Source organism: Rhinolophus ferrumequinum, chromosome 10, assembly GCF_004115265.2.
Source record: "Rhinolophus ferrumequinum isolate MPI-CBG mRhiFer1 chromosome 10, mRhiFer1_v1.p, whole genome shotgun sequence".
Lineage (NCBI taxonomy): Eukaryota > Metazoa > Chordata > Mammalia > Chiroptera > Rhinolophidae > Rhinolophus > Rhinolophus ferrumequinum.
In genome coordinates, this window is record NC_046293.1 from 50,605,555 (window position 1) to 50,631,265 (window position 25,711).

At 41.0% G+C, this 25,711-nt stretch overlaps 1 protein-coding gene and 1 pseudogene across 1 annotated transcript; one reads left to right on the top strand and one right to left on the bottom strand.

Annotated features, from left to right (window-relative positions):
• Nucleotides 1–697: 697 nt before the first annotated feature.
• LOC117029030 (ADP-ribosylation factor 4-like) lies at nt 698–1,246 on the bottom strand (annotated as a pseudogene).
• A 1,649-nt stretch (nt 1,247–2,895) lies between these two features.
• On the top strand, nt 2,896–22,130 carry TMBIM6 (transmembrane BAX inhibitor motif containing 6). Its single transcript, XM_033117029.1, has 10 exons — nt 2,896–3,039; nt 12,649–12,736; nt 13,094–13,202; nt 15,569–15,689; nt 17,116–17,164; nt 17,271–17,368; nt 17,565–17,644; nt 18,118–18,218; nt 18,896–18,971; nt 20,109–22,130. Exons 2-10 carry the CDS (start codon nt 12,681–12,683, stop codon nt 20,130–20,132), a joined length of 714 nt encoding a protein of 237 aa, XP_032972920.1. The 5' UTR covers nt 2,896–3,039; nt 12,649–12,680; the 3' UTR covers nt 20,133–22,130.
• Nucleotides 22,131–25,711: the final 3,581 nt, after the last annotated feature.

The following is a 25,711-nucleotide window of genomic DNA, read 5'->3' on the forward strand; positions in this document are numbered from 1 at the left end:
GCAACATGCAACATAAAAAAAATACAATATAAAGAAAGACAATCTGCTGGGTATTTAAAAAATCATCTCAATATGAACTCTTTGCCACCAGCACAGAACTAATTAGCTATCAAATCCAAACCACACCAAGACAATCTTGGCTGATAGAAGCCAGGAGTCAAAAATGGGGGAAAAAATAAGTTCCTCAGTGCAAGGGATATGAATAGTGTTTTGGAGCATTTCCGTGGCTGGTATAAGCAGTATTAGAAAATCTTTTTGGCAAGGGAGAAAAATAAATACAAATGGAATGCTATATATTTTTTAAATCGCAGACTGTCCCAGGAATGATGAAGGTTATCAGTAAATTAGCAAGGGGATAACTTTAAAACATTATTTGTTGAGGGCTCAAAAAGCATTCAAAATGGATTTATTTAAAGATGTCACAATAGCTATGTGCAGGCATTTAGGCTTAAGGGAAGAAAAATTAAAAGAGGACACTTTTTTTCCCAAGTTAAGGAGAATTTCTTTAAAACCAAACATATTGCTAAATTGCAACATTATGCTTGGTAAACAATAACTGGCAATAAAATAAGTTTAAACGCTGTAATATTCTACCCAAACCAGTCCCAGATACTGTTTAATAACCAAGATGCAAGCTAATTTTGTTGCAACAAGCCTAGACCAGTTCTATCAAACATGTCCCTCCTTACATGTCCAGTTTCCTTTAACGTTTTGAAAGCTCATTTGACAGCCAGTCAAGTCCCTCATACAGACCAGTTCCTTGTGTAGCACAAGTGGCTTGAATACACCATATTCTGTTACCAAGAGACTGAAGACCTAACTTATCTGTCATTTCACTGATGGCCATGGCACTTGGCAAATCCTGCTTGTTTGCAAAAAGCAGTCCCACGGCAACTTGCAACTCATCTTTCTTAAGCATGTTCTGCAGCATGTCGACTCCTTCTTGAATTCTTTCACGATCGTTGCTATCTACCACAAAAATAAGACCCTGGGTATTTTGGAAGTAATGCCTCCAGAGAGACCTTATTTTTGTCTTGACCCCCAACATCCCATACTGTAAAGCAAATGTTCTTATATTCTACTGTTTCCACATTAAAACCAATGGTAGGAATGGTGGTGACTATCTCCCCTAACTTCAGCTTATGGCAATGGTCGTCTTGCCAGCAGCAGCCAATCCAACCATCAAAATGCGCATCTGCTTCTTGCCAAAGAGGCGGGAGAAGAGGGAGGAGATGGTGAGGCCCATGGCGGTCGTGGCACTTAGGATAGGCAGAGGTTTGGAGCGTCCTCAGGCCTTCTCCTTTCACGCTCCCCGCAAACTGAGCAAGAAGAAAGAGGAGCTGAGGAAGAGAGAGGCAGGAACGGCTTCTTAGCCGGCATGTCAGACGAAGCACCGGCAAAGGTACTCCGGTCTAATTTTTTAAAAACCTTGGAGATATATATTATATATGTATATATGTTATATATAATATGTTATATATAACATATATATGTATAATATGTATACATGTGTAATATATAATACATATTATATATATTTAATTATATATAATTATATATAAATAATATATATTATATATGTAAACAATTATATATAAATATATATATCATATATATAATTGTTTAGGGTGTTATTTTACATTTACATCAATTGCTCCATATTGCATGTAACAACATGTAATTTGTTTTCGTTCACATTGTGTTCAAGATATGTCATGTTGATACATATAAATCTAATAAATTTGTTGTAGTAGCCATCTGGTTTTTCATGTATTAATCTGTTTTTCAACCTTCTTTTTATTATCTCCCCCGAGAAAAATTCAATTAATTACAAGTTATTAAATTAATCACATTTAATTTTAATTTCTCCCAACAAGCTAAATTAAATGCTAAGGAATAAGATTTTCGTTAGATAGGATTTTGTAGGATAGGGTCACTACCACAAACCACATCTAAGATTTTTGGCACCTATAAGAACCAATTTTCACCCCTTTCGGGTGACATCGCCCATGTTGAGAATGCATGTATAAATATACCATGTTTCTAACTTTATATTTCAAAAAATGCTGCAATGAACAGCCTTAGGTATATATCTTCACACATATGCGTTAAAATATATGCTTTGAAGTTATAAGGGTATGTTCATTTCAACTTTGTTAAATCTTGTTAAATTGCTCTCCAAAGAGTTTACGCTAATTTTCCAATACACCAATAGTGCATGATTTCCTGTTTTTCCACTTCCTCACTAGTATTGGAGTTGTCAGACTTTTTGATTTTGCCAATTTTGTGTGAAATGGTATACCTTTGTATCAATTTGCATTTTTCTAATTACTAATGAGAATACTTTCATATGTTTATTCACCATTTGGGTTTTCCTTATATGAATTGCCTGTTTATACCCTTTGCCCATTTTATGTTGATTTTTGTCTTTTTCTTAATGATTTGTAGAAAGAACACTGTTTCAGTCATCTATGTCATCCCAAAGTTGGTGGCATACAACAACGATTTTATTAGGCCCAAGGATTCAAAGACGTCCTGAAGCTTAAGCTCTACTAGATTCACAGCAAATTGGTCCTCGCGAGAGCCCTTTCTATGTGTTTTCTGAATCTCTTTCCCCCTTAACAGTCCGTGACCAGAATCTAAGGACATTACAGCGCTATCCCATCACGCGTCGTGGGGGCTCCATTTCTTGCCAGGTAGGTGTCTTGGGAGGAGCCTGCCCCTCTCCACTTCCTCCACTAGAGGCGGCTTTGGACAGCAATCCTTCCTTACTATGGGGAAGAAGGCGGAGACCTTTTCTACGACGCCGGTTGGTGGCCAGAGTCCTGCTCGACAAGGGCATTAGCGAATGGCTCTGAAGTAAGCAGCCGAAGTTTATGCATGTACAGCCAATGGAATGGCAGATGTGCAGCCAACGACCAATGAGGACTGGTCTCAAGGGGCGGACGCAGGGTAAAGAGCCTAAAGCGGACCCTGGGAGAGTCAGAAGCATATCCGGTGTTCGAAGAGCTGTTTGGTTCCTGAGAGTCGGATAAGAAGGTACGTGTGAAGCTAGGATTGCGCAAGCCAGGCGTGAAGAATGGAAGGGGGTTAGCCGTTATTGTCTGAACGCGAATGGGAGTGGTCTCCGTTTTCGGACAGACTGCACCCTGTGGGAACAGGGCCCTGCTCTGCGACGGGACTGGGAAGCTGGGAGGATAGGGGAAGACAGGAACCAGTACCGCGCATGCGGAAATGTACCGGAGCGGGGGAGGGGCGGGGGCAAGTTCGCTGGTTTTTTCGGGGTGTGAAAGCGCCCGTTCTGCGCGGGAGCGCTAGCGAAAGCCTCCCTTTTCTCCTCCCTCCCATTCTGCGTTCCTCCTCCGCTTAGTGTAGACACAGGGGCCCCTGGGCCCAGGCCCAGCCTGGACCTCTGGAATTCAGGGCACGTCTTTCCGCCCTTTCCTTCTGTGTAAATGAAAGCGAAACCTCACGGGTTTGTGGTCTCCCTCACCCCACCCGACCGATCGCTGTTTTGCTCTGGGTCCTCTGGCCTGGCGACTCTGGGTGAACGCCGGAGGCCGGGTCTCGAGAAGGGCCTGGTCGGGCAGGCTGCCCTGTCACGGCGGGGCGGGTGATGTCACACTCCTCTGTGACACGCGAGGCTCCTTAGTTACGTGGAAGCCAACAGCAGAGGCGGGAGGTGAAAAGAGACGGGCTTGGCCTAGCTTCCTAGACCCACGGGGCAGCCCGGCTCTGGTCTGATTGGTTACCTTCGGACAGGTGAGGTGGCTTGGCTTTGTTTCGTACTGAGTTTTGTGGGCGTCTTTCTCAAAGTCCAGGAAAGGCGGCGTTGGGCGTTGTTTTTTTTTTTTTTTTTTTTGGACCTACTTGCTGGAGCTGTGGTAATAAGTAGGCTCCAGCAAGTAGGTAATAAGTGGTATTTTGTGTATTTATTAAGTGTGGAATTGCTGCTCCGTGCCAGCCCACGTTGCATTGCTCACCCCAACAGCCTTTCATTCACCAAACAACGTCAAAACCTCTGAACTTGAGACTCTGTTCTAGCAACAGTTAACTTATGAATGTGTAACCCAGTGGAAGAGCTGACTGTGCCTGAAACACAAAGATTTTAAGTTTAAAGATTAACGAAGAATGGGCTTTTCTAGTTAACTATTGATATTTATTTCTATTTTATCTGTTGGTTCAATGTTTACGTAATGTAAGAATGCAGTTCAAACAAGATTATTCCAGTTGGCACAAACCACTTCTTATGGCTTCTGCAATACACTTGTGTAATTACATTTATTCTCTGATGTTTTCTTTTTCCTCACTGTCTAATATTTTTTGTTCTGGCTTCAACAATATGTTGGCATTTAGATTCTCTTTACATTTTCCTCCAGTGAGGACAGAATGGTTGAATCCTTTGAGAAATGCAATCTGTAATTTAGATTCAGAGTTTCCTTCTTACATTATTCATCTTGTGGAAACATGGCTTGTGTATCTTCCCTTCTCTACTATTGATCTAACTGAAATCTTACTCTCCTAAAGAATAGGAAAGATAAAATGAACCCAGATAATCGGCATTTCTGTATTTTTTTCCTGTTAATGGATACAGTTTGTGCTTATTGTAAAAATGCTAAAAGTACAGAAAAGTGTAGTAGAAATCAGCATGTGTTAATTTTTTTTTTTTTTTAAGATTTCTTTTGACCTATGGTCTGGAACCGCCTTAATGAAAACTTGCTTTTCTGCTGTAGGATGTAATATCGTGTTTCTCCCAAAATAAGACTTAATCAGAAAATAATCATGCCCTAGCACAATTTCTCAGGAAGACATCCCCTGAACATAAGCCCTAATGCGTCTTTTGGAGCAAAACTTATTTTTGGGGAAACACGGTAACAGAAAGAGTACCAGACTTTAGAGGTCAAAAGACCCCTAACCTGGTTTTGGCTCTGCTATTTATTTTAACTTTCTGATGTTGGTCAAATCAATACTAATTCCCATTTAGCACTTTACAATGATTTCACACAGATTTTTTTTTTTATTGGCAGTCAATAAGCTTGGTAGAGCCAGGTGTTTATTAATTGTCTTTACCTTGTAGATAAGGAAGCCTAGAAAGCCACAGGTAATGATTTTCCCAGTTATGTGATAGAAAATGGTAGGACTTGTGACTTCAGATCCAGTACTCATGCCACTATTGTGCTGCTTTTCTGAACTTTCTTTTTAATCTGTAAAGTGGGACTAATCATTCTTGCCCTTTCCTCATGGATTGGTGTGAAGATCAAAGGGGATAATGTATATAATAGCACTTCGAAAGTTGTAAAATTTTATATAAATGTAGTCAGTGGTATTAATATAGAAGTTACTACTGCTGGCCTGAAGAGTTTCACTTTATTTCATAAACTACCCAAGAGTATTAATCTCCTCCGGGAAAACACCGAATATCCTCTTGATGCTTAATCTTCTAAATTTTCCTTTACTACTTTGACTTGGCTGTAGAAGCTGGTGTTTTGTTTCCCCCAGAGTTTCTAACCGAATTTCATGGAGTAGTTTTCTTATACACATTTTTGTTTTCCAAAGACAGTGTTCAAGCCAAGGAAAGACGCTAGAGGTTGGCTTTTAGGGCCACTTGACACTTGAAAAAAAGCTTCAAGGGTGAGGATTGAGTGGGTGTGCTGTATGTCCTGTTCTGTGTCTGCTCTCATTTGGGCTAAATACGGTGTTATTGGGGAGGGATTGCTGGTTTATACTGGAAGATGATTATGTATTCAGGACATTGGGGCCTTATGATTCAGTTACCTGTCAAACTGCTGTGGTTATAGAGAGGGAGATTCAGTAGTGTCAAAGTTTGGTACAAAAATGTATTCAAGGCAGTAGGCATTCCATCTCCAGGTCCTGTTTTGGTTCTGAGGCTGGCCCAACTTTAGGGAGGGCTGGACATGTAGGGTCCAGATCTAGGACAATCAAAGCCCAGCCCTAGTTGAAATGGAATGCCTTAAACCTGAATAGACCTACCCCTAGGGTGGCAAAGAAAGCATCAAGCTAATGACCATTTACTTCATCAAAATCTCTACCACATCCGATTATCACTTAATGGTTATTAGTCTGTCTCAAAACGCCGGTGGCCCTGTGGGACAGGAGGTGCAGTGTATGGTGCCAGAAGAGAGGCATGCCGTTTTAAAGAAATGTCATTTTACCAGTAAAAAGATTTATCAAGTGCCTTTAAATTCCAGTTTATAATTTTCTTATGCTCCGCCCCCCATTTAATTTTTCTTTCTCTTTGGTTAAATATTAAGCCTTCAGTATGAAGCTGGCTGTGAGTTAATGGTTGAATGACTTTGTTTAAGTTAATTCACGGTATATGTAAATTAGGTCTGCCATAAATGCCTTCTAAAACTAGACTTGTTAAAGGGAGGAGCGCTCACTGAGGACTTGGCGAGGGAAGAGTATTTACACGAGTGACAACAATTATTAACATACCGAGCCAAGCCGATCTTGTGTATGAAGCCCTATTTTAAGCAGTTTATTTGTATTATCTCACTTAATCTTCAACCCTATGAAGTAGGTAATATTATATATTACTCTTACAAATGAGGAGACTGAAGGACAGTGAGGTTAAGTGCCAGAAACTTGCTTCATGTCATAATAGCTCGGGAAATAACGGCCAGAATTCGAGTGCAGTGAGGCCATGCTCTTAACCACTATGCTAGGAACACGTTTAAACAGTGTGAAAACTATTCAGTAAGAACTGAGGAATTACAAACAATCCTCCCTCTTTTTTTTTTTTTTAAATTTAACCACATGGGATTTTTCTTCTTTTTTAAGTATTAATTTGGTCCCTTCTGGATATGTGGGAACAGTTCAAGATGGTTAAATTACAACAGGAATGAAGAACCATAATTCACAAACCAAATGATGTCTAATTGAATATGTGAACAATGTTTCTTTGACTTGCTGGTTTAATGTTAAATAATATACACTTCAAGCAGCCTCTGTCCAGGCTCAGGCCATCAGCAGGCTTTTATTTTTCAAAGGCAAGAATTTTTTTAATGCATGATTGTTTGTTTTGCGTAGCTTTTGTGCATTTGATCATGTTTCATATGCACTGTACTTAATAGGTACTGGAGTAAGATTGCAGATAATTTTTTTTTTTTTTTTTTTTTTTAAGGCTTGGCCCTTAAGAATCTTTCATTTTAGGACAAGGGTAAGAAAGATACCTAGAACAAAACAAGTGATTTAACAAGACATAACACATAGGTGCTCACTGATAGGAATATCTGTCTGCTGCCTGTCCCTGCTGCTCTTTCCTCCCCAGCAAAAACAGACCACAGAATACACTCAAAACAGTGTTTCTTAGTTTTTCTTTCTTGGTAAAGCTATACACTAAGACTTTTGTTTTGGTTTTGGGTGGCTCTGGCAGAGAAGGCTGACCCACGGAACCCACAGAATAGTGACACTTCCAACAAAACATTAGCAGTATATATGTGTTTGACAAAATTTGACAGATTCTGACAAGTTTGGGGATTCCTGCTGTCCTAAGGATGAAGACCTAAAATGGAGGCTCTGGACCAAATGACAGGAATTTGGTTATGGTTAATACCTGAACATTTACAGGTAATCCCCATATAACACGGTACATCTGTAACACGGTTTTGCTCTAACACGGTTTTGCTCTAACACGGTTCGAGAATTGGGGAAACCCTCGTACAAGACGGCATCCTAGAACACGGTTTCACTCTAACATGGTTTGAGAATTACAGAAATCCCCGAACAACATGGAGCATAATAAGAGCTTTTAAGAGCAAAAAATACCTCATTCGGAATATCGGAATCCCCAAACAACACAGAACGTAATAAAAGCTTTTAAGAGCAAAAGATACCTCATTTGAAATTTTTCATTCGAGCGTGGATGTCGTATTAGATTTGACTGCAGAATTTAAAAATTTATTAGAATTTTAAATCCATTTTGTTCATGGAGTATTAAGTACATACATTTTAAAACTTTGTGTTTTTCTTTTTACTTATACATTATACATAGATTAAAATTTTTTGGGTGAGTATTCAACCTTTTTTAAAGAAATGGTAATTATGTTTTTCATTTTTGTGAATTAATTTGTAGCCCTGAACTATGTCTGGCGGAAATAAAAAAATACCTCTTAAAAGACATTTCATCTCACTAGAACAAAAATTACAGATTTTGGATCGGCTCGAAAAGGGGGAAAAGGTATCATATGTTGCAAAAACCTTGGATTTAAATGAAGCAACAATCCGGACTATACAGAAAAATGAACATAAAATTAGAGCTTCCATTGCTGCTGGTTGTTCTATCTCTGCAAATTTGACATCTCGTCCCAGAGCACCAATAATTGAGAAGATGGAAAAAGCCCTTAGTATCTGGATTGATGGCTGTTCAAAAAAACAGATTCCACTGGACACCAATATCATTAAACAGAAAGCTTTAAAAATCTACAATTACTTAAAAGAAAATGGAGAATCTGCTGTTAACCCTGACTTTGTTGCTAGCAAAGGGTGGTTTGACCATTTTAGAAAACGTTTTTCATTACAAAACCTAAAAATACAAGGAATAAGTGCATCAGCTGATAAAGAAGCTGCCAAAACTTATCCAAAGGAATTGTAAGAAATTATTGAACAGGGTGGATATTCAAGACGTCAGGTTTTTAATGCCGACGAGACCTGCCATTGGGAAAAAATGCCCAAGAGAACATTTATTTCAACAAATGAAGAAGTTTCCCCAGGTTTTAAGGCATCAAAAGACCACATTACGTTACTTACGTGCAGTAATGTTTCAGGCAATCACATGGTAAAACCTATGCTGGTTTATAAGTCTCTCAGTCCTCATGCAATGAAAAACATAAATTCAGGGGATGATAGCACAGGTGAAAACGAAGAAGCAAAACACTTTACTCTAAAAACCGTAAAGAAAGTGCTCGATTTAGCCAAACAGTTGGAGCTGTATTTCCTAACTGAAGATCCTTCCACTGAAAGAAGCACAAAGTTTAAGAGAGAACTTCACAAGTGCTTAGCACCATATAATGAAATTCATAAAGATCTCAGCGAAAAGCAAGCAATCTAAAATAACAGATTTTGAGCAAAAAGTACAGACTAGAAGTCAAGATAATGCTGAAGAAAGTTTAGAGAATGAAGATATCTTTGTCAAAAAGAAAACGCCCTCGCTTAATGGTGCTTAGTAGTGATGACAAAGAAAACATTATTTAATACATATTAATATGTTATACTTTTGGTGAAAATTGCTTTAATAAAGATATCTCTCTTAATTAAAAAAATATAATAGTATGTTCTTAAAATTTTTGGAACCTAACCCCCTTTTTTGTACTAGTTTTTTGTTTCGTATAACACGGATTCACATAACACGGCATTTTTAAGGAACCTAACCACCATGTTATATGGGGGTTACCTGTACTTGTCATTTACAAATGCAATACAGGCAAATTTCCTGAGAGTTGAAGTTGAGGCACCGTCTGTATTACATTCCATGTAAATGATCTCCCCGTTCCCTCCCCCACCTCTTCTACCCCTGTTTTAGAGTTGAGTATACAGCTGAGAAGTAAGTGGGAGAGAGGACCCACTTTCTAGATTTCTTGTATGAGTTTGGGGTGGTTCAGGGTAAGAAAGACCAATGCTGGTACCTATTTTGTAATAGTGTGTTGGGACTGCTATATTGAAGCATTTTTGAGCAACCTATAATGTACTTTTTTTCTTTATTGTTGTAAAATATACATAACATAGAATTTACCATTTTAATATACTTAAAAAAAAACAGATTTTTTTCATTTAACTGTGGGGCCCCTCTGGAATGTTAGCTGAGTTGGATGGCTAATGGTTTTGAATACTTCACGCTCTGTTAAGAGATGACTCTTCCCAAGACTGAGGATACTTTTGGGATGGGAGCTGCTATTTTTGAGTTATGAATGCAATTTAATCTTGTTCAGCTTAGTTTGCTTATTGACCATTGAAATGTAGATATCTTTTCTGTGCAGCTTCTGAGCACAGCTAGTTGAGGCTAAGATAAAAACTTAAGGCGAAACTTCTAAAACAGTTTCAATTCATTACTTATCTGTGCCTTAGTTCTTGTCTATTTGGAACAGACCTAGAGCAAATTATCATTTTTTTTTTTATTCTAAGACTTTATTTCCCCTCACATTTTAACATTCCTGAAATTATGTAATTATACATCATGTCATATTAAATGTGTATTTTATTGCATTTCTTCCCTCCCCACTCCATAAAGCTGTTATTAAAATTGCTGTGTATTTTTGCATCTAGAAAATTTGGTAGTTACATATTTCACTTAAATGTTAGAATAGGTAGTAATGTTGGAAAACTGGTTTTATTTTTTTTTTTTAAGATTTTAAACCACATGCCACTATTAAATCATGGAGAAATTCCTATTTAACACCTCCGTCCTTACCCTCAGAACTTTCGACAGTTTGGGTTTTTCCATCAGCAGTTTTAAGAGAGCCCCAGAAAGAGGCAGTCATTACCCCCTGGGAAATGTCAGAGACCTGGGAAGGAAGAGTTTCTGCCATCCTCCCTCCTAGGTTTCCACTCAGTGGGGTCTGGTTAGAGTGTTGCCCCTTTCTAACAATCCCCTGAGTATTTGAGGATTTAACCCCTCTCCTTGTTTTGGAAGCAAGAGGTACTGTAAGCGTTGTGAATACTGAGAAACTTGGCTCGGAAGGTTGCTTCAGTGCTGTTGCACGTTCTGTCTAGGGATGTCATTAGGGGTGTTAATGGGAGCCTTAAACAAAGACACTTTCCAGGTGCTGGATTGTGCCATCCTGTAAGTGTGCTCTCTCGAGGACCTATTCATCATGGTTATGGAAGGCTGTGCTTGGCAGTGCAACAGCCTGCAATAATTGCACCATCTAGATCAAGAGGACCCAGAGCCCCGTGACTTAGAGATGAGAGCAACAGCTTTAGTAGGTTCTGCAGCCTCACCCTGTATCCATCCTTAAGAACAGAACTAACAAAAGAATTGAGGTGAGTAGGGATTGTGAGAAAGGAAAGAGGAAATCAGAGAAAGCAAGCCAGCCATTTTGTTTTCATTTGTGAGAGTCTCAGGAAACAGTGGTAGTGATGCTTTTGAGCTCTAAGAATGGCATCTTTCCCCTGGCCCAGGATTCCTCAGGAACTCGGTTTGGGGAGTGTGACTTTTATTGCCCAGATGCAGTTGGCTGTATTAGGCAAGTTGCTGATTAGAATGGGCATGAATAGTTTGCCTGTCTTTCAAACAACTTTTGTGTTACAGTCCCCCCTCTCCCCCACTCTTTTGGTAGAGTTGAAGTGAATGGGCACTATGGGTCTATAAGGATCTGGAAGGCTTATATTTAGAAAAGATGAAGGCTCTTGATTAGATTTTTAGTTCTATAGATTGAGCAAGTTTATTTAGGATTGCATGTGAGTTAGGGAAGGGAGCAAAACTTAAGAGGCTGATTTTGTTGTGTTGATGTAATGTAACCTAGGTATAGTTCAGGTAAAAAAAAAAAAACACGCCCTTTCTGACATTTGGGGACAGTTGGCAAGATCTGAATAAGCTCTATAGATCAGATTGTATCAGTGTTAATGTCCTGATTTTTATTGTTTTCAGGATATACACACAAAAGTATTTAGAGGTAAAGGAGCATTGTGTCTGTACAGCTAGAAAAAATATTTTTATCTATATATTGCTGTATATATGGAGAGAGGATAAAGCAAATATGGTGAAATAATAGTAACATTTAGTCTGGGAGAAGGGTATACAGGAAGGAACTCTTTGTACTATACCAACTCTTTTGTAGGAAAGGTTCTGAAATTATATTTAAAAATTCTTTTTACACAAATTTCTTTTTCATGGAGGTAGGAACTTTTTTTAAAATTGTGAAACCCTTTTAGTTCAGTTCTAAAATGCATTAGATAGAAAGCTTTACATGTGTATATTTACCATGTTTCCCCAAAAATAAGACCTAGCCGGACAATCAGCTCTAATGCATCTTTTGAAGCAAAACTCAATATTAGGCCCGGTCTTATATAAGACCAGGTCTTATAGTAAAATAAGACCAGGTATTATGTTATGTTATGTTATATTAGACCGGGTCTTATATTAATTTTTGTTCTAAAAGACGCATTAGAGCTGATTGTCTGGCTAGGTCTTATTTTCGGGGAAACAGTAAAATGCAAGTCCTAGTGCCAGACCCAACTGTATAGTTTTTCCTTTTTTAATTTTTGAGGTTCGATGCCTTTGCTGAGGGAATTCTATAGCATCTTGAAACAATGACAAAATTTATTTTATGTTCCAATTACTGGTTTCCTTTAACTAGATTACTAATTGAGAATTTCTCAAAGAAACAAACTATTTTTTAAAGGTGCAAATTACCTTCTGAAAGAATAGAAATCAAATGCTAGTAATGAAATAGTTTGGGGAGAAGAACATGGGTTCATTTCCTCTGTCCCCTTCAAAATGATTATGATTGCAGATGTATTCTAGAAGGAAATATATAAAAATAAAAATGGTTATGTTAGGGCGGTGCGATTTTAAATAACTTTCATTTTTCTAAACTTGTAGCTATTTTATATAAGAAAGTTGTTTATGTTATTTGGTGTGTACTTGTATCTTTAAAATAACCTTTTCCATTTTTATCCTTTATTCTATAGAGTGGAGGCTGCGTCCCACACACTCGGGCATCATGAACATATTTGATCGGAAGATCGACTTTGATGCACTCTTAAAATTTTCCCACATGTAAGTGTTTTGACCTTAACTACAGTTTCTTACTGCTTTTCCTTTCATATCTGGTTTCTTTTCCCTAGTTTATTAACTTTACTAGAATCCCAAGGATATGATAAAATCGCCCAAGTTCTAAGGGCTACTGTGCTCACTGGAAAGCCATTTAGTTATTCTAGTTTCGGTACTAATTGTTCATAATTTGGGGCTTTTGGCTCTTCCCCAGCATTTAAGATTCTCTGTTAACCTATTTTCAAAACATTTTTTTTTTTACTTGTAATACAACTTTCACGTATTCCCCAGGAAGGAGAAGAGAGAGAAGAGATGAGATTGGATTGGTCCCAGGGTGATGGCTCTTTTAACATTCTTTCCTAGAACCCCCTCGACACAGCAGCACCTGAAGAAGGTCTATGCCAGTTTTGCCCTTTGTATGTTTGTGGCGGCTGCGGGGGCCTACGTCCATGTGGTCACTCATTTCATTCAGGTAAGAGCAATTTTCTCCCCTAGTTGTATTGTCCAGATTGCAATTGGAAGAAACTAGCTCAGCAGTTTCTGAGCTAGTGTGGTACAAGCCTGTGCCCCTCCTTAATCCTTTGCAGTAGTTTGGGATCTGAGCTCAGCCAGAGCCAGCGGTTTTCTCGCTGCTCTGCCCTCTCTAGAGCGAAATGTCTAGATGTGGAATGTCTTAACCCTGACCCTGAATGGTGTGTCGCTGACATTCCAGACCCCTACCCACTGAATAGAGGCATGACGTGCATGCTGGGGTTCTTTTGCACAGTTGCCTTTTTATCTTTTCCTCCATTTTTCCTCTTTTTTTGCCTGAATGGCTGGACTACTTGGATACAAAGCACTGATTGTATGATGAAGTATCAGGAGAGGCAGGGTTGAGACCTTGAAGGATTTGACCTATTTTATTTTGATACACTCATACCTGCATGGTTGAGTGAAACCCTTCTTCAATCACTCATTTTCCTATGTTGAGGGAGAACTTGGGCTGGCTCAGCAGGAATAGAAGGGACAGCGGAAGAATAACCACTAAGTCTGACGTTCTCACTAGCCAAGGCTTACCCCTTTTTAGTGTAAGTACTAGTGTGTGCCTGCCTGTATTGGCATTGGCACTGCTGAGAACGATCCCTGTGCTCCGGCATCTCCTGCCAGGGTTTGTTTGAAAAACACTTTAGACAGTCAGGGGTTAGGATTTTGATCCCTTGATTTTAGACTAAAACATATTCTACCTTTTAGGCAAGAGTGGCGCTTTGTTTAAGTAATGTAACATGAAGTCATCCTCATTTTTGATGGATTTCATATTTGTGAATATACCTACTCACTAAAATTTATTTGTAACCCTAAAATCAGTACTTTGGCAAACATTTACAGTCATATGCAGCAGCAAAAAATTTGAGTTGCCCGTCACACCATGTTCCAGCTGAGGTTGAACAAGGCAACACACTGCCTTATTTCTAGCTATCGAACTATAGACAGGTATCTTTTTCACAGTTTATTTAGTGGGACATTTATTGCATTTTTGTGCTTTTTGTTGGTGATTTCGCTGTTTAAAATGGTCCCCAAGAACAGTGCTGAAGTGCCCTTAGTGAGAGGAGACTGACGTGCATTATGGAGAAAATGCACGTGTTAGCTAAGCTTTGTTCAGGCCTGAGTTACAGTGCTGCTGACTGAGCTCAGTGTGAATGTCAGTAATATACATCAGTGTCTTTAAACAGAAAACACATAAAACAAGGTTATATATTGATCAATTAATGAAAATGTTGTGACCAGGGGCTGACAACCTAACCTTTTATTTCCCCTAGGAGCAGGTGTTCAGTCACTAATTCATTGTCCATAGTGACTTTATAGAACATAACTACTGTGAAAAACAAGAATTACTCTACCTTCAAAGGAAGGAAGGAACTTCCGTGTCTACATTCATCCTTAATGATTTTTCTCTTTTTTCTAATGCCTGTAACTTTTCCCCACTTTTTAAAAAAAGAACAGTTCTTCTTCTTATAAAACGAAGCCATGTTCATTGTAGAGAATTCAAGTAAAAGACTACTGATAATAAATACAAAACTCCACAATCCCATCACCCAGAAGTAACTATATGCTGTTAACATTTAGGTACTTACCCTGTCTCAGTCTGTTCGCTATAATAGAATACAATAGACTAAGTGGCTAAAACAACAGAGAGTTCCCATAGTTTTCAAAGCTGGGAAGTCAAGATCAAAGCGCCGGCAAATTTATTAGGTGGTGAGTGAGAGCCTACCTCCTGGTTCATAAATGGCCATTTTCTCCCTGTGTCCCCCTGTGGAGAAGGGACAGGGGAGCTCTCTGGGTTGCCTTTTATAAGGGCACTAATGCCCTTCATGAAGGCATCACCCTTATGACCTAATCACCTTCCAAAACTCTTACCTCTGAATACCATTATATCGGGAGTTGGGGTTTAAACGTGAATTTTGGGGTAATATAAACATTTCAGTCTATGTATATGTATTTGTGTATGTGTTTTAAAGTGATCAAAAAGGGGTCATTTCTACCTATTTTATAGATTGGAATGTACTTCAACCCCTTGTCGCTTTGGTTCTTTCTCTCCTATTTTTTGGACAAGACTCATAGTTTGACTTAGGTAGTTGTGGTTGATGGAATAGCCAGGCCAGAAGAGCCTCCAGCATCTACCATGGTCGGTCCTAACCCTGTCCTTCATGGCTTCTGCTTTCTCTCTTCAGCTCCCGCTGCCTTTTCCACTGCCTCCTGGTTAGGAGCAAATATTAGGAAATTCAGATGAATATTTGAATCTAATGTCTGCGAAATAAATTCAGTACATTCAAATATTTAATTATTGACTCGATCTGACAGGCTGGCCTGCTTTCTGCCCTCGGCTCCCTGGGGTTGATGATTTGGCTGATGGCAATACCTCATAGCCATGAAACTGAGCAAAAAAGACTGGGACTTCTTGCTGGATTTGCTTTTCTTACAGGTATATTAAGGGATTGGTCTAATCTGGGTGTGGGGAGGGGACCATATGTTTGAGTAAGGCCAGAGATTTTTATGTATTTATTCTGATTGACCACAACTGGTTCATTTACTATCCCACTTTATATTTGACTGTAGTTTGCCATGTACTGCTTTCTTATTTCATGTAGGTGCATCTTGCTCCTCCAGCCAGAGGGTAAGCTCTTTGTGACTAGTGACTGTGACTTCTTTTGTATCCAAAAAGAAGCATTTATGTGCTTGAATGAATGAGGTTCATAACTTGTTAATGAGAGACGGGTAAACGAGGCCCAAGAATGTGACTTAATTGGACTCACACTGGCAACTATCATAGGAGCATCTATTTTGAACCTTACAGACAATTAAAGCCATACATTGAGATCCATCACACAAGGCACTTTGCTGATTCTCAAGAAAAGAATTGAAAGCACAGCATTTCTAGAATTATCATTAAGGGAAACAGGACTAAAGCTAGTACATAATAAAAATACTTGCAAAGCAACATTTGAGTTAGTACAGCTTGTTCTGAGTGAGTAATCTATACCGTGTTGAAGAAATTTTAGAAAGGCGGGGATTTAGAGATTAAGATTTTTAGATCAGGGAAAGCTAGTCTTTGAATTCAGGGGGGAATTATCAGGAGAAAGGAGAATAGCCAAAGAGAGGAAATGCTGGAGCCAGAATAGGTTGCCGCTGTGCCCTCCTGTTGGCAGGTGTCCACCTGCAGAACTGGTCTGGCCTTTTTTGCCACTGAGGGAGTCAGTCCTGCATGACTGCAAGGTTGCTGGCCAGCTCTGCTTTGCTCTTTAATCCTCCTCCTCTTATCTAATTCTTGATCTGGCCCACATTACAGGTGCACATCTCTCCTCTGCAGTTTTGTAGCCGTAACGATATAGCTAAAAAAAAAATGTTTGATATGCCTAGTCCACGTATTTTGTTTGTTTAAGGAGTGTGGGGATGGCTATGCTATTAGTGATCAGCTTTTGGACCAGGGTCCTCTTTAAGAATTGATGGTAGGGCGGCCGGATGGCTCAGTTGGTTAGAGCATGAGCTCTGAACAGGGTTGCCGGTTCAATTCCCACGTGGGCCAGTGAGCTGCATCCTCCACAACTAGATTGAAGGCAATGAGCTGCTGGAGGGGTGGCCAGATGGCCCAGTTGGTTAGAGCACGAGCTCTCAACAAGGTTGCCAGTTCAATTCCCTCATGGGATGGTGGGCTGCGCCCCCTGCGACTAAGATTGAAAACGGCAACTGGACTTGGAGGTGATGGGCCCTGAAGAAACACACTGTTCCCCAATATTCTCCAAAAAAATGAAAAACAAACAACAACAACAAATTAACTAACTAATACTTAAAAAAAAAACACAAAAAAGAATTGATGGTAATACTGTGTACTGGGGCTTTTTGTTTTCTAGGAGTTGGCCTGGGCCCTGCTCTGGAGTTATGCATTGCCATCAACCCCAGGTATCTATTTTAGTGGTGTCTTATGTCTTTCTACCTTTACGAACGTACCTTGTAAATACAGAATATATTCCTGTAGCCCTCAGTCTCCCGGTCTTTTCCCTGACAGCATCCTTCCCACTGCCTTCATGGGTACAGCAATGATCTTCACGTGCTTCAGCCTGAGTGCCCTCTACGCCAGGCGCCGCAGTTACCTCTTTCTGGGAGGTGAGTGTGGACTGGAAAACAGGGAGAGGGTCTTCACTCTAGCCATGATTGTCACTAGGACTATTTCCCAACTCACTAAAACGTCTTGTGGCTGTTGGGTTGAAATAAAAAGCATTTGAGGGGGAATGTAAGGAATGGCTTTAATGAGACTGCTTTACTTTGGCTTCTCTCAAGACGACTTTGCCATCTCTTACAGGTGTCTTGATGTCAGCCATGAGCCTGATGCTCTTGTCTTCCCTGGGGAATCTTTTCTTCGGATCCATTTGGCTTTTCCAGGTGAGACTTTGCATATAACTTTCCAGGGGCCATTTGCCTCACACTTCTTTTTCTTAACCCTAAAGCAAGATAGACTGAGAATCTTCCAGAATGCTCACCTTTGTTGGGCAGTGTTCTTGAAGCCTCCCCACTAACTCCTAGGACAGTCTGCTGTGGGTGGAAGTTCTGACTAAATGGGTTGGGCATTGCTAAGGAGAAGACGGGTTTGCTCAGAGATCATTTTTCTAAGGCCAGTCCAGGAGAGGCTCCTTGTTAAAATGATTGATGCTCTCCTAGTGACCTAAAAAAAAATGAATGTAGAATTGTGCCAAGGGAACTAACCTGGTCTTCACCATAGGCTTCCGTTCCCATGAATATTAATGTCAGTGGGTTAGCATCTGATGTACTTTCAAGTGGCCGAGAGCCAGAAAGAAGCATGGCTTTTTCCCCTACAGTGTCTACCATATGGTAACCTCATCTCTTTCTTTTGTTAGGCAAACCTGTATGTGGGGCTGGTGGTCATGTGTGGCTTTGTCCTTTTTGATACTCAACTCATTATTGAAAAGGCTGAACATGGAGATAAGGATTACATCTGGTGAGTGAAAACTGGTCTTTAATGAGAATGAAGGGTGTGACATACTACTCCATTCCATAGCTCTTTTGTGAATCCTGGGGATGATCCTTTGCCTGATCTACCTTACTGTCCACATTGGTACAGATAAAATTGGACCAGGTGGCAATGGCTGAACTTATGTGGCCAAGCTTCGGGGGTGTATGTGGTAGGGTACCCATGGTCTTGGAACTATGCATCAAATAGCACAGTTTCCTCAATTCTTGAAAGACATCAGATTTTTAAAAACTAAACTAATAATGTGTATTTATATATCCATACTTTTAATAGTGATTGTTACCTCTAGACAGAGGAAGAAGGAAATGGAATTTTTTACCTTTTCTTCCACTTTTGTATACTTTAACAATGAGAAGATATAAACTTTTTAATATATGTATTTTTTCATGTTGTAATCCTGTCAAAGTTAGTGGCAGTTCAGGGTTCAGTCGGGCCTCTGCAGAGTCTAAAGCCCAGTGTTTCTTTTCTCTATGCTACATGGCTTCATTGAGTTGAAAGGATCCTCAGACACCAGTTTTACTTCCTTAGTTGTTGGTGGAGAGTTGGGGAAGCTGACTCATGGGGTGGGGTGGGGTTTTGCACCTTTATGGGCTTGTGGATAAAGGAAAGTAGGAAGTGCAATTTGTAATCTGGTTCTCTTTCAGGCACTGCGTTGACCTCTTCTTAGATTTCGTTACTCTCTTCAGAAAACTCATGATGATTCTGGCTATGAATGAGAAGGTTAGTCAGCCAAAGATGAGAGACTGGCTCTTGAGCTCAGCATCTGTGTGTACTTCACATTTGAAAACTTGCTTATACACTGTGTAGGTGCAGGGTTACAGTAAGGCGGGCCATGGAGCAAGAACTAAACCAGAAATCTTTAGCTGATGGAGAAAAAAGGAACAAGTAAAAACAGCCCTTAAAAAAAAATAATAATCCCAAAAAGAGGCATCAAGTGGCATCAAGAAATGGTCTACTGTATGCAAGAGACAGTCTATATGAAGAATGTAAAGACTGTAAAGATAGTTATGACTCAAAAAAGGATAGAGGATTTGTATAATATTGGCAACCGGCTTTTGTACATAGATCGCAAAAGTGGACCAATTTTATCCATTTGTTGTTCTTAATTTTTTTCCAGAGACGCTTTCTCTGTATGGTTACTGAGTGTCAAAGATAATCTACTCCAGCGGGAGGGGAACAAATGAAACCACGAGCTTTTCTTACAGACATTCTGGCACAAGAGACAGTGCAGTGGTGGTAGAAGCAGGTGACTGGGTGGCATTGCTTGTTCTCTGGTCTGTGCCACACTTAGATAGAGCGCCAACCACGTGCCCAGCTTCAGTCAAAGCAACTCAACTTTCATTTGTTTAATGCACTGGGCTTCCACCTAAGATTGAATGAAGAGTTCCGCTAGACTAGATTATTTCTGAATGTTGGTTTATACCCAGGATTTGTGTTTTCTTCTCGGGCTTAATGGAAAGTTGGTGGTCTTGGTCTTGGCCTTGACCTCCCGTTTAGTTCTTTTAGGGTAGACTGCCAGTCTAGACTTCACTGGTTGGGATCTGAGCTGGGATGGTTGTGAATAGCCAAGAATGGTCAGGCAGCCCACCTAAGTAGGTACTCTTGGGGGAGGGCGGGAAGTGGAAACAATTGCTTAAAGTTTATTTTCATCAAGTCTGTCAGCAATTTGGGGGACCGCCCCTAGGAGATGGTTAAGATTCACTTCCTGCTGCCCGAAGGGAGCATTTCTCATTCCTTTTTACTGTCCGGATCCTTTCCAGTCCCCTAACCAAAGGCAGCCAGGGTGGGCTCACTCAAGAGTTTGAGTTTGAATGTCAGATGCCAAAAATTAACTGGGTAATTTTTCTCCATTTCCAGGACAAGAAGAAAGAGAAGAAGTGAAATGACCGTCCAGCCTTTCCCAATTTAGCTTCCTCTCCTTCCACCCCTCATTTCCTCTTTGCACACATTACAGGTGGCGTGTTCTGTGCTAATGAAAAGCATCAGAAAAGCTTTTGTACTTTGTGGTTTTCTCTATTTTGAATTTTTTGATCAAAAAACTGATTAGCAGAATATAGTTTGGAGTTTGGCTTCGTATTCCTGGGGTTCTTCCCCGTTCCCTTTTCTGTAATCCCCACCCATAGCCTCTTCCTCTGCTCAGGCAGCCAGGCCACCGTGACGCAGAGAGGGACCCGCAGGGGAGCCAACTCCTGGAGTCTGCTTTCCGACCAAGCTGTACCAAGTGGATCTGAACTGTTCGGTAGAGTCACCTCAGCCCTTCCTTTCTCAGCACTTCCTTTCTCAGCCCTTCCTTTCTCAGCACTGGGTAGTACATAGTTTCCATGGGACTGGGCGGTGTGTTTTCCATTGGGAAGAAGTTTGCTGGTCCCATTGTTACTCAGGCTCCTTAATCTGAGCTTCTGTTAGCCCCTACAAAGAAAATGAAGACCCTCTTCTGCAGGATTCTTTGCTTCCTCTGAGCTACCCAAGTTGCTGCTGTTCTGGCAAACACACCTTTCTGCCTTGCCATCACAAAAGGAATGTGGATTTGTGTGTGTGCCCTTTTCTATCCCTGTCTGACCCTCAGGGAATCTGTGTGCTTTCCATCCCTGGGGTGGGAGGATTTCAGCCCAAAGGGAAGACTAATTCTTGTCAGGCATTTATGAAAAGGATGATGAGGTATGGCAAGGTAGAGCATAGAATTCCCAAAGGTCCCCTGGCTTTTTTTTTTTTTTTTTTTTTTTGATTATCACCTTTGTTACTGAGTCACCTCTACCAGGTGGCTGTGATTTAAGGTCCCTGGAGAGGAAGGATAGGGAAGGAGAATGGTTGAGCCTCTGATGTGTAATTGTAACTAATCCTGCCAGACAGGCCTGGATAAGGACTTGTTTGGGACAAAATCTACTAGGTGGTTCTTTGTTCAGATCAACAGAGTGAGGCCGTGATGGTTTGGGAGGCAGCGTTCCTAACAGTCCTTGGGTATATTTTTGTTATATCCTATCTGGTAATGAATGTCCCACCTGATAATAGATAGTGTCAAGCCAGAGATTCGGGGCCAGAGATAAATACTCATTTTATACAAGCACTTTAGTTTTGTTTCGATCAATCTGCAGCCTTCCTGGCAGGACCAAACCTGCAAGACACCTGATTCCCTTCAGCTTTGTGGTGGCAAGTGGAAGAGGGCAGTAGTAATGGGGATGACCAGCTCCTCTGTGGGCTGCCACCCTCCGGTGGCACAAATAGATGGGCCTTGGGAGTAGTCATGGCTCTGGCAACTCACAGCGTCAGTGTCAGGGGAGCTGCCATCAAAAGCTCATTGCCAGTAGGACACCGTCTTGGGCTCTCCGTTCACGCCCAGTACACAGTGGGGCCCAGTGGCACACCCCATCACTTGGGCCATCCCAGGAAACGATTTGTTCCCAGGCTGTGTGTTCCTGCAGTGGCATGCCGCCCAGAATGGCCCCTTCCCCAGGGTGCTGCCCTCTGACTGAGCTGCTGCTGCCACCTCTGGCCTGAGACTCCTGAAGGGACTTCCTTCCCCGTAACCCCCCCAATAGCAGCTCCATACATTTGTTGATTCTCTGCTAGGCCTGAGAATCTGAGTTACATCTCCTGAAGCCAATCTCCACCTCTTGTGCTCTTTTGCTTGGGATAAAGGAGTTTTTCTTTAGAAACAGTGCCAAGAATGATAAGATATAAAAGACTACTTTTAAAGAAAATGTCTAACAGGTTTTTAATACAGTAATCACTGTAATTATCACTTTCTTTTCTAGTTCCTTGGTTTTCAGCTCAGGCTGCATTCTCTAACTCATACTGTGAAGACAAAGGTGTTTTTGATTCAGAAATATATGAAATTGACAGTCTTAATTTGTAAAAAATAAAGAAAATTCCTTAACCTTTCTTGGGGTTTGTGTGAATTAAATTCAAGGCCACAGCTGAACAAGGGATTTTGGGGCTGGGAGTGGGACAATTTTCTGCTTTAGGTGTGACAAGAAAGAAACGACCCCCACTTAGACACCCATTCTGTAGCCCAGCTTGCCACAAAGGTTGGGCGTGCCCTCTGTCTGCTCCGTAGCCCAGGCACTTTTCCGGTCCTCCCTCCCCAGCCTTGATGGTAGGTGGCTTGTGGTAGCAGTGTGTGTAGTTGGTTCTAGTGTGCAGCCAAGTGTTGGAATTGGGGGATAATAATGAAAAAAAGGCATAATTACTCATTGTGTGAGTACTTGGGTCACCATTGTGGCCCAACTATTCTAGGTGCGAGGAATCTATGAAAAACAAAAATTCTTTTCCTCATAGTTTACATGTGAGGTTATAAACCAAAGTTTGCATTATGATCAGGTTATTCCATTTGGCCTATTTGCCCTCTCGTTGCCGTGTGCGCTGTAGCCGCTGCCTGTTAACTGTTAGCTGCCTGCTTCATCCAGGTTACTCCCAGTTGACCTTTCGGACTCCACATACCCCTGTCCCAGCTCTTCTTTCCCAACTTGGAAAACAAGCTATCAAATACTAAAATTCATAAGGACTTAGGCTAACCTAAAGAGGCTCCTATTGGCCAGAGATGGGATTGTCAGCACTGATAAAAATCATAAGTGCAATGGATTGAAATCATTTTTGAATTCATGATGGTATTTTAAAAATATCTTACTGGTCATTGGAGGATGCTAGAAACCAGTCACTTGTGAATACTTGTTAATAAAGGGAAAGAAACAGTTACCTTTTCTGTATTAACTGTAGGGTAATCAAAAAGTGAGTTTCTTTCTATAGAAATAGTCCCGCTGATAGACGAAGAAATTACTGGGTTTATCACTTATTTTGTAAACATCTGATGAAATAATGGAGGCAGGCAATGGTAATCAGCAGCCACCAAGATCATACTCAGAAAGACAACCTGACATTATATGCCTCCTGAGGGAAGTAACACTACCAATGAGGTTTTAAGTTCTAGCTCTAAGTACCAGTTTATAGGAAAGAGCAATTGAATGTGCATGAAAGAAGGGCCACATACTAAACCTGACAAGCTTAGGGAAGGCCGGCATCGAAATTAATCACATAGAATGGTCTGAACATAAACATTTCTAAGAGCGGGTCATGGTGGGTAGTCACATCTGGGTCTGTAGCTTCCTTGTCAAAGGTCAATCTTTACCTCAAGTGAGTCTGTCTATTGTCTTTTTGCATCTAAGATAACACACTTAGAACATCGGAGTAATCTTTACCAGATCACTCAGGGCACAACCTCCCACCTGAGCAGGGGACTACAGAACCCCTTTTATCTTGTTCCCCAAATACCATCACTGTGCTGTAAATGTTAATTATTAACTATCATGTACTCACCAACGTAAAAGAAGGGTGTGTCTCTTTTATATTTCATCCAATCCCAGAGACTTCCTCCCACTCTTGGCTTTCTCCCGTCCCCTTAATCTATGACCAGTGAATTTCATGTAACCCTCCTTACATCTCCTTTGATTCTAATGTATAAAATAAGCTGCAAAACTGCCATTCTTGGGAGCATTTTCTTAATCCGTTGAGATCTTGCTTGCCAGCAATTGTCATCAGTTTGGCTCAGATGAACTCATTAAAATTCTGTACAGGTTTGGATGTTTCTTACTCCAACACGAAGGACAATGTGAAATGACATCATGGGGAATGCAAGCACCAAAATCCAGTAAAACTCTAAGGACAAACACTTTGGTTTCTTTACAAAAATAAAAAGGCAAAGAAATAAGAACAAAACCAAAACCAAAAGAGGGAAGGGAACCTAGAAATTACAACTTTTAAACCAAATCAACAAAATGCAATTTTTGGCAAGCTACCTAGGAGGTAAGCCCCTTTTTGGGGACCCCAAAATCTCTTGTTTATTCTTCTGTAAACTCTTTTGTTTGCCGTCCTTTGTGGGCATGGTTCAGACAGTTAGTTAAATGGCCAGTAGAATGTCTGCCACTTGAAGACTCCCATCACAGGATAACCTGGTCTTGGAACAGGTCATTTAGGACCTGGCGGGCTCAAGACAAATCCAAGCACTGGGAGGTCTGTGTTTGTATGGCATAAAATCTCTCTGGAGACTTGATTTTTCATCCCCTCTTCTATCGCTGAACTTCTCTGGGGACCTCAGCCCTCCATTTTGCCACCCAGCCACCACAGCCACTTCCATGCCTCTGTGGGTGGCACCTATGCATCTTTTGCCAACTCCTGTGGTCACCTCAACTCAGAGGACCTCCTCAAACCTCTTCTCTTCCTAAAAAACACCCAAGATTTAGGGTCATTATGGATAATGACCTATAAATTTTTCCTCACCTATAAATTTTAGAGAGGGACCTGAAAGATTTTGAGCCATTCCTATTCCCTTTGTTCCAAACTTCCCTAACAGTTATTGCTCAGACCTTGGCCACTCATGGAGCCGTAGTTGATGAACATTTCCTCAGCTGGCAGGATGCAAAGAGCCAAGCACTCCACCCAGGAATACCAAGGATTCTCATAATACATAGTCTATGAAAGAGCTCCACGCCTAAGTCAAAGCAGTGCTGGTTCCCGCCTAAGGCCAGAGACGTCTGGCATTCTAAGTCAGGAACTTCTCCGGGGGATGCCCCGGGAGTTCCATCTCTAGATTCCCAGTTCCGTTCGAATGCCCGGGTTCAACCTCCGGTCTGGGAATCTAGTTGAGTCAGGACCTCAGGAGGACGCTCTGGAGGCTCCATTCTAGACCAATGGACTCTCCTTAGACTCTCCTTTCTCTTGCAGACCAGCATGGGAAACAGGCCATCGACCTTAATCCCACTGGACTCCCCACTCGGCTGTGTCTTTAACTACAGGGACAAATTTGATTCTGATAATTTTAAAAAAGAATGCCTCGTCTTTTTTTGCAATGTGGTTTGGCCTCAATACAAACTAGGGAACCAAGAAAGTTGGCCAATTAATGGAAGTTCAAACTATAATACCATCTTGCAGTTAGATTTATTATGCAAAACGGAAGGGAAATGGACAGAAGTTCCGTAAGTTCAGGCCTTTATGGCCCTCTATCAAGATTCCTCCAATAAAGACCAAAAACAAAGCTTAGATCATGTAGACCTTATTGATGACCCTCTACTTAAGCCTCCACTTATCCCTGGAGGACAACAGTCTCCCCAAGTCTGTCAGGGGGAATCACAGCCTCCACCATACCCATCTCCTGCTAGTGCCCCTCGGAGGACCCTGAGGCTATCCTTAGCCCTCCCCACACCAGGCGTGGGGCGCTTTACCCTACAATCCCACCATCTACTTCTGCTCTCTTTCCCCTTAGGGAGGCGCCTGGAGTGGAAGGTATGGTGAGTGTTCAGGTCCCCTTTTCAATAGCCGACATTCAACAATGTAAGGGAAAACTAGGAAAGTATTCTGAGAACCCTGACAGATTTGCAGATGGGTTTCAAACTTTAACTTTGGCCTTTGACCTCTCATGGAGGAACGTTCAGTTTATTTTGGCCACTCATTGTACTCCTGCCGTGTTTCCC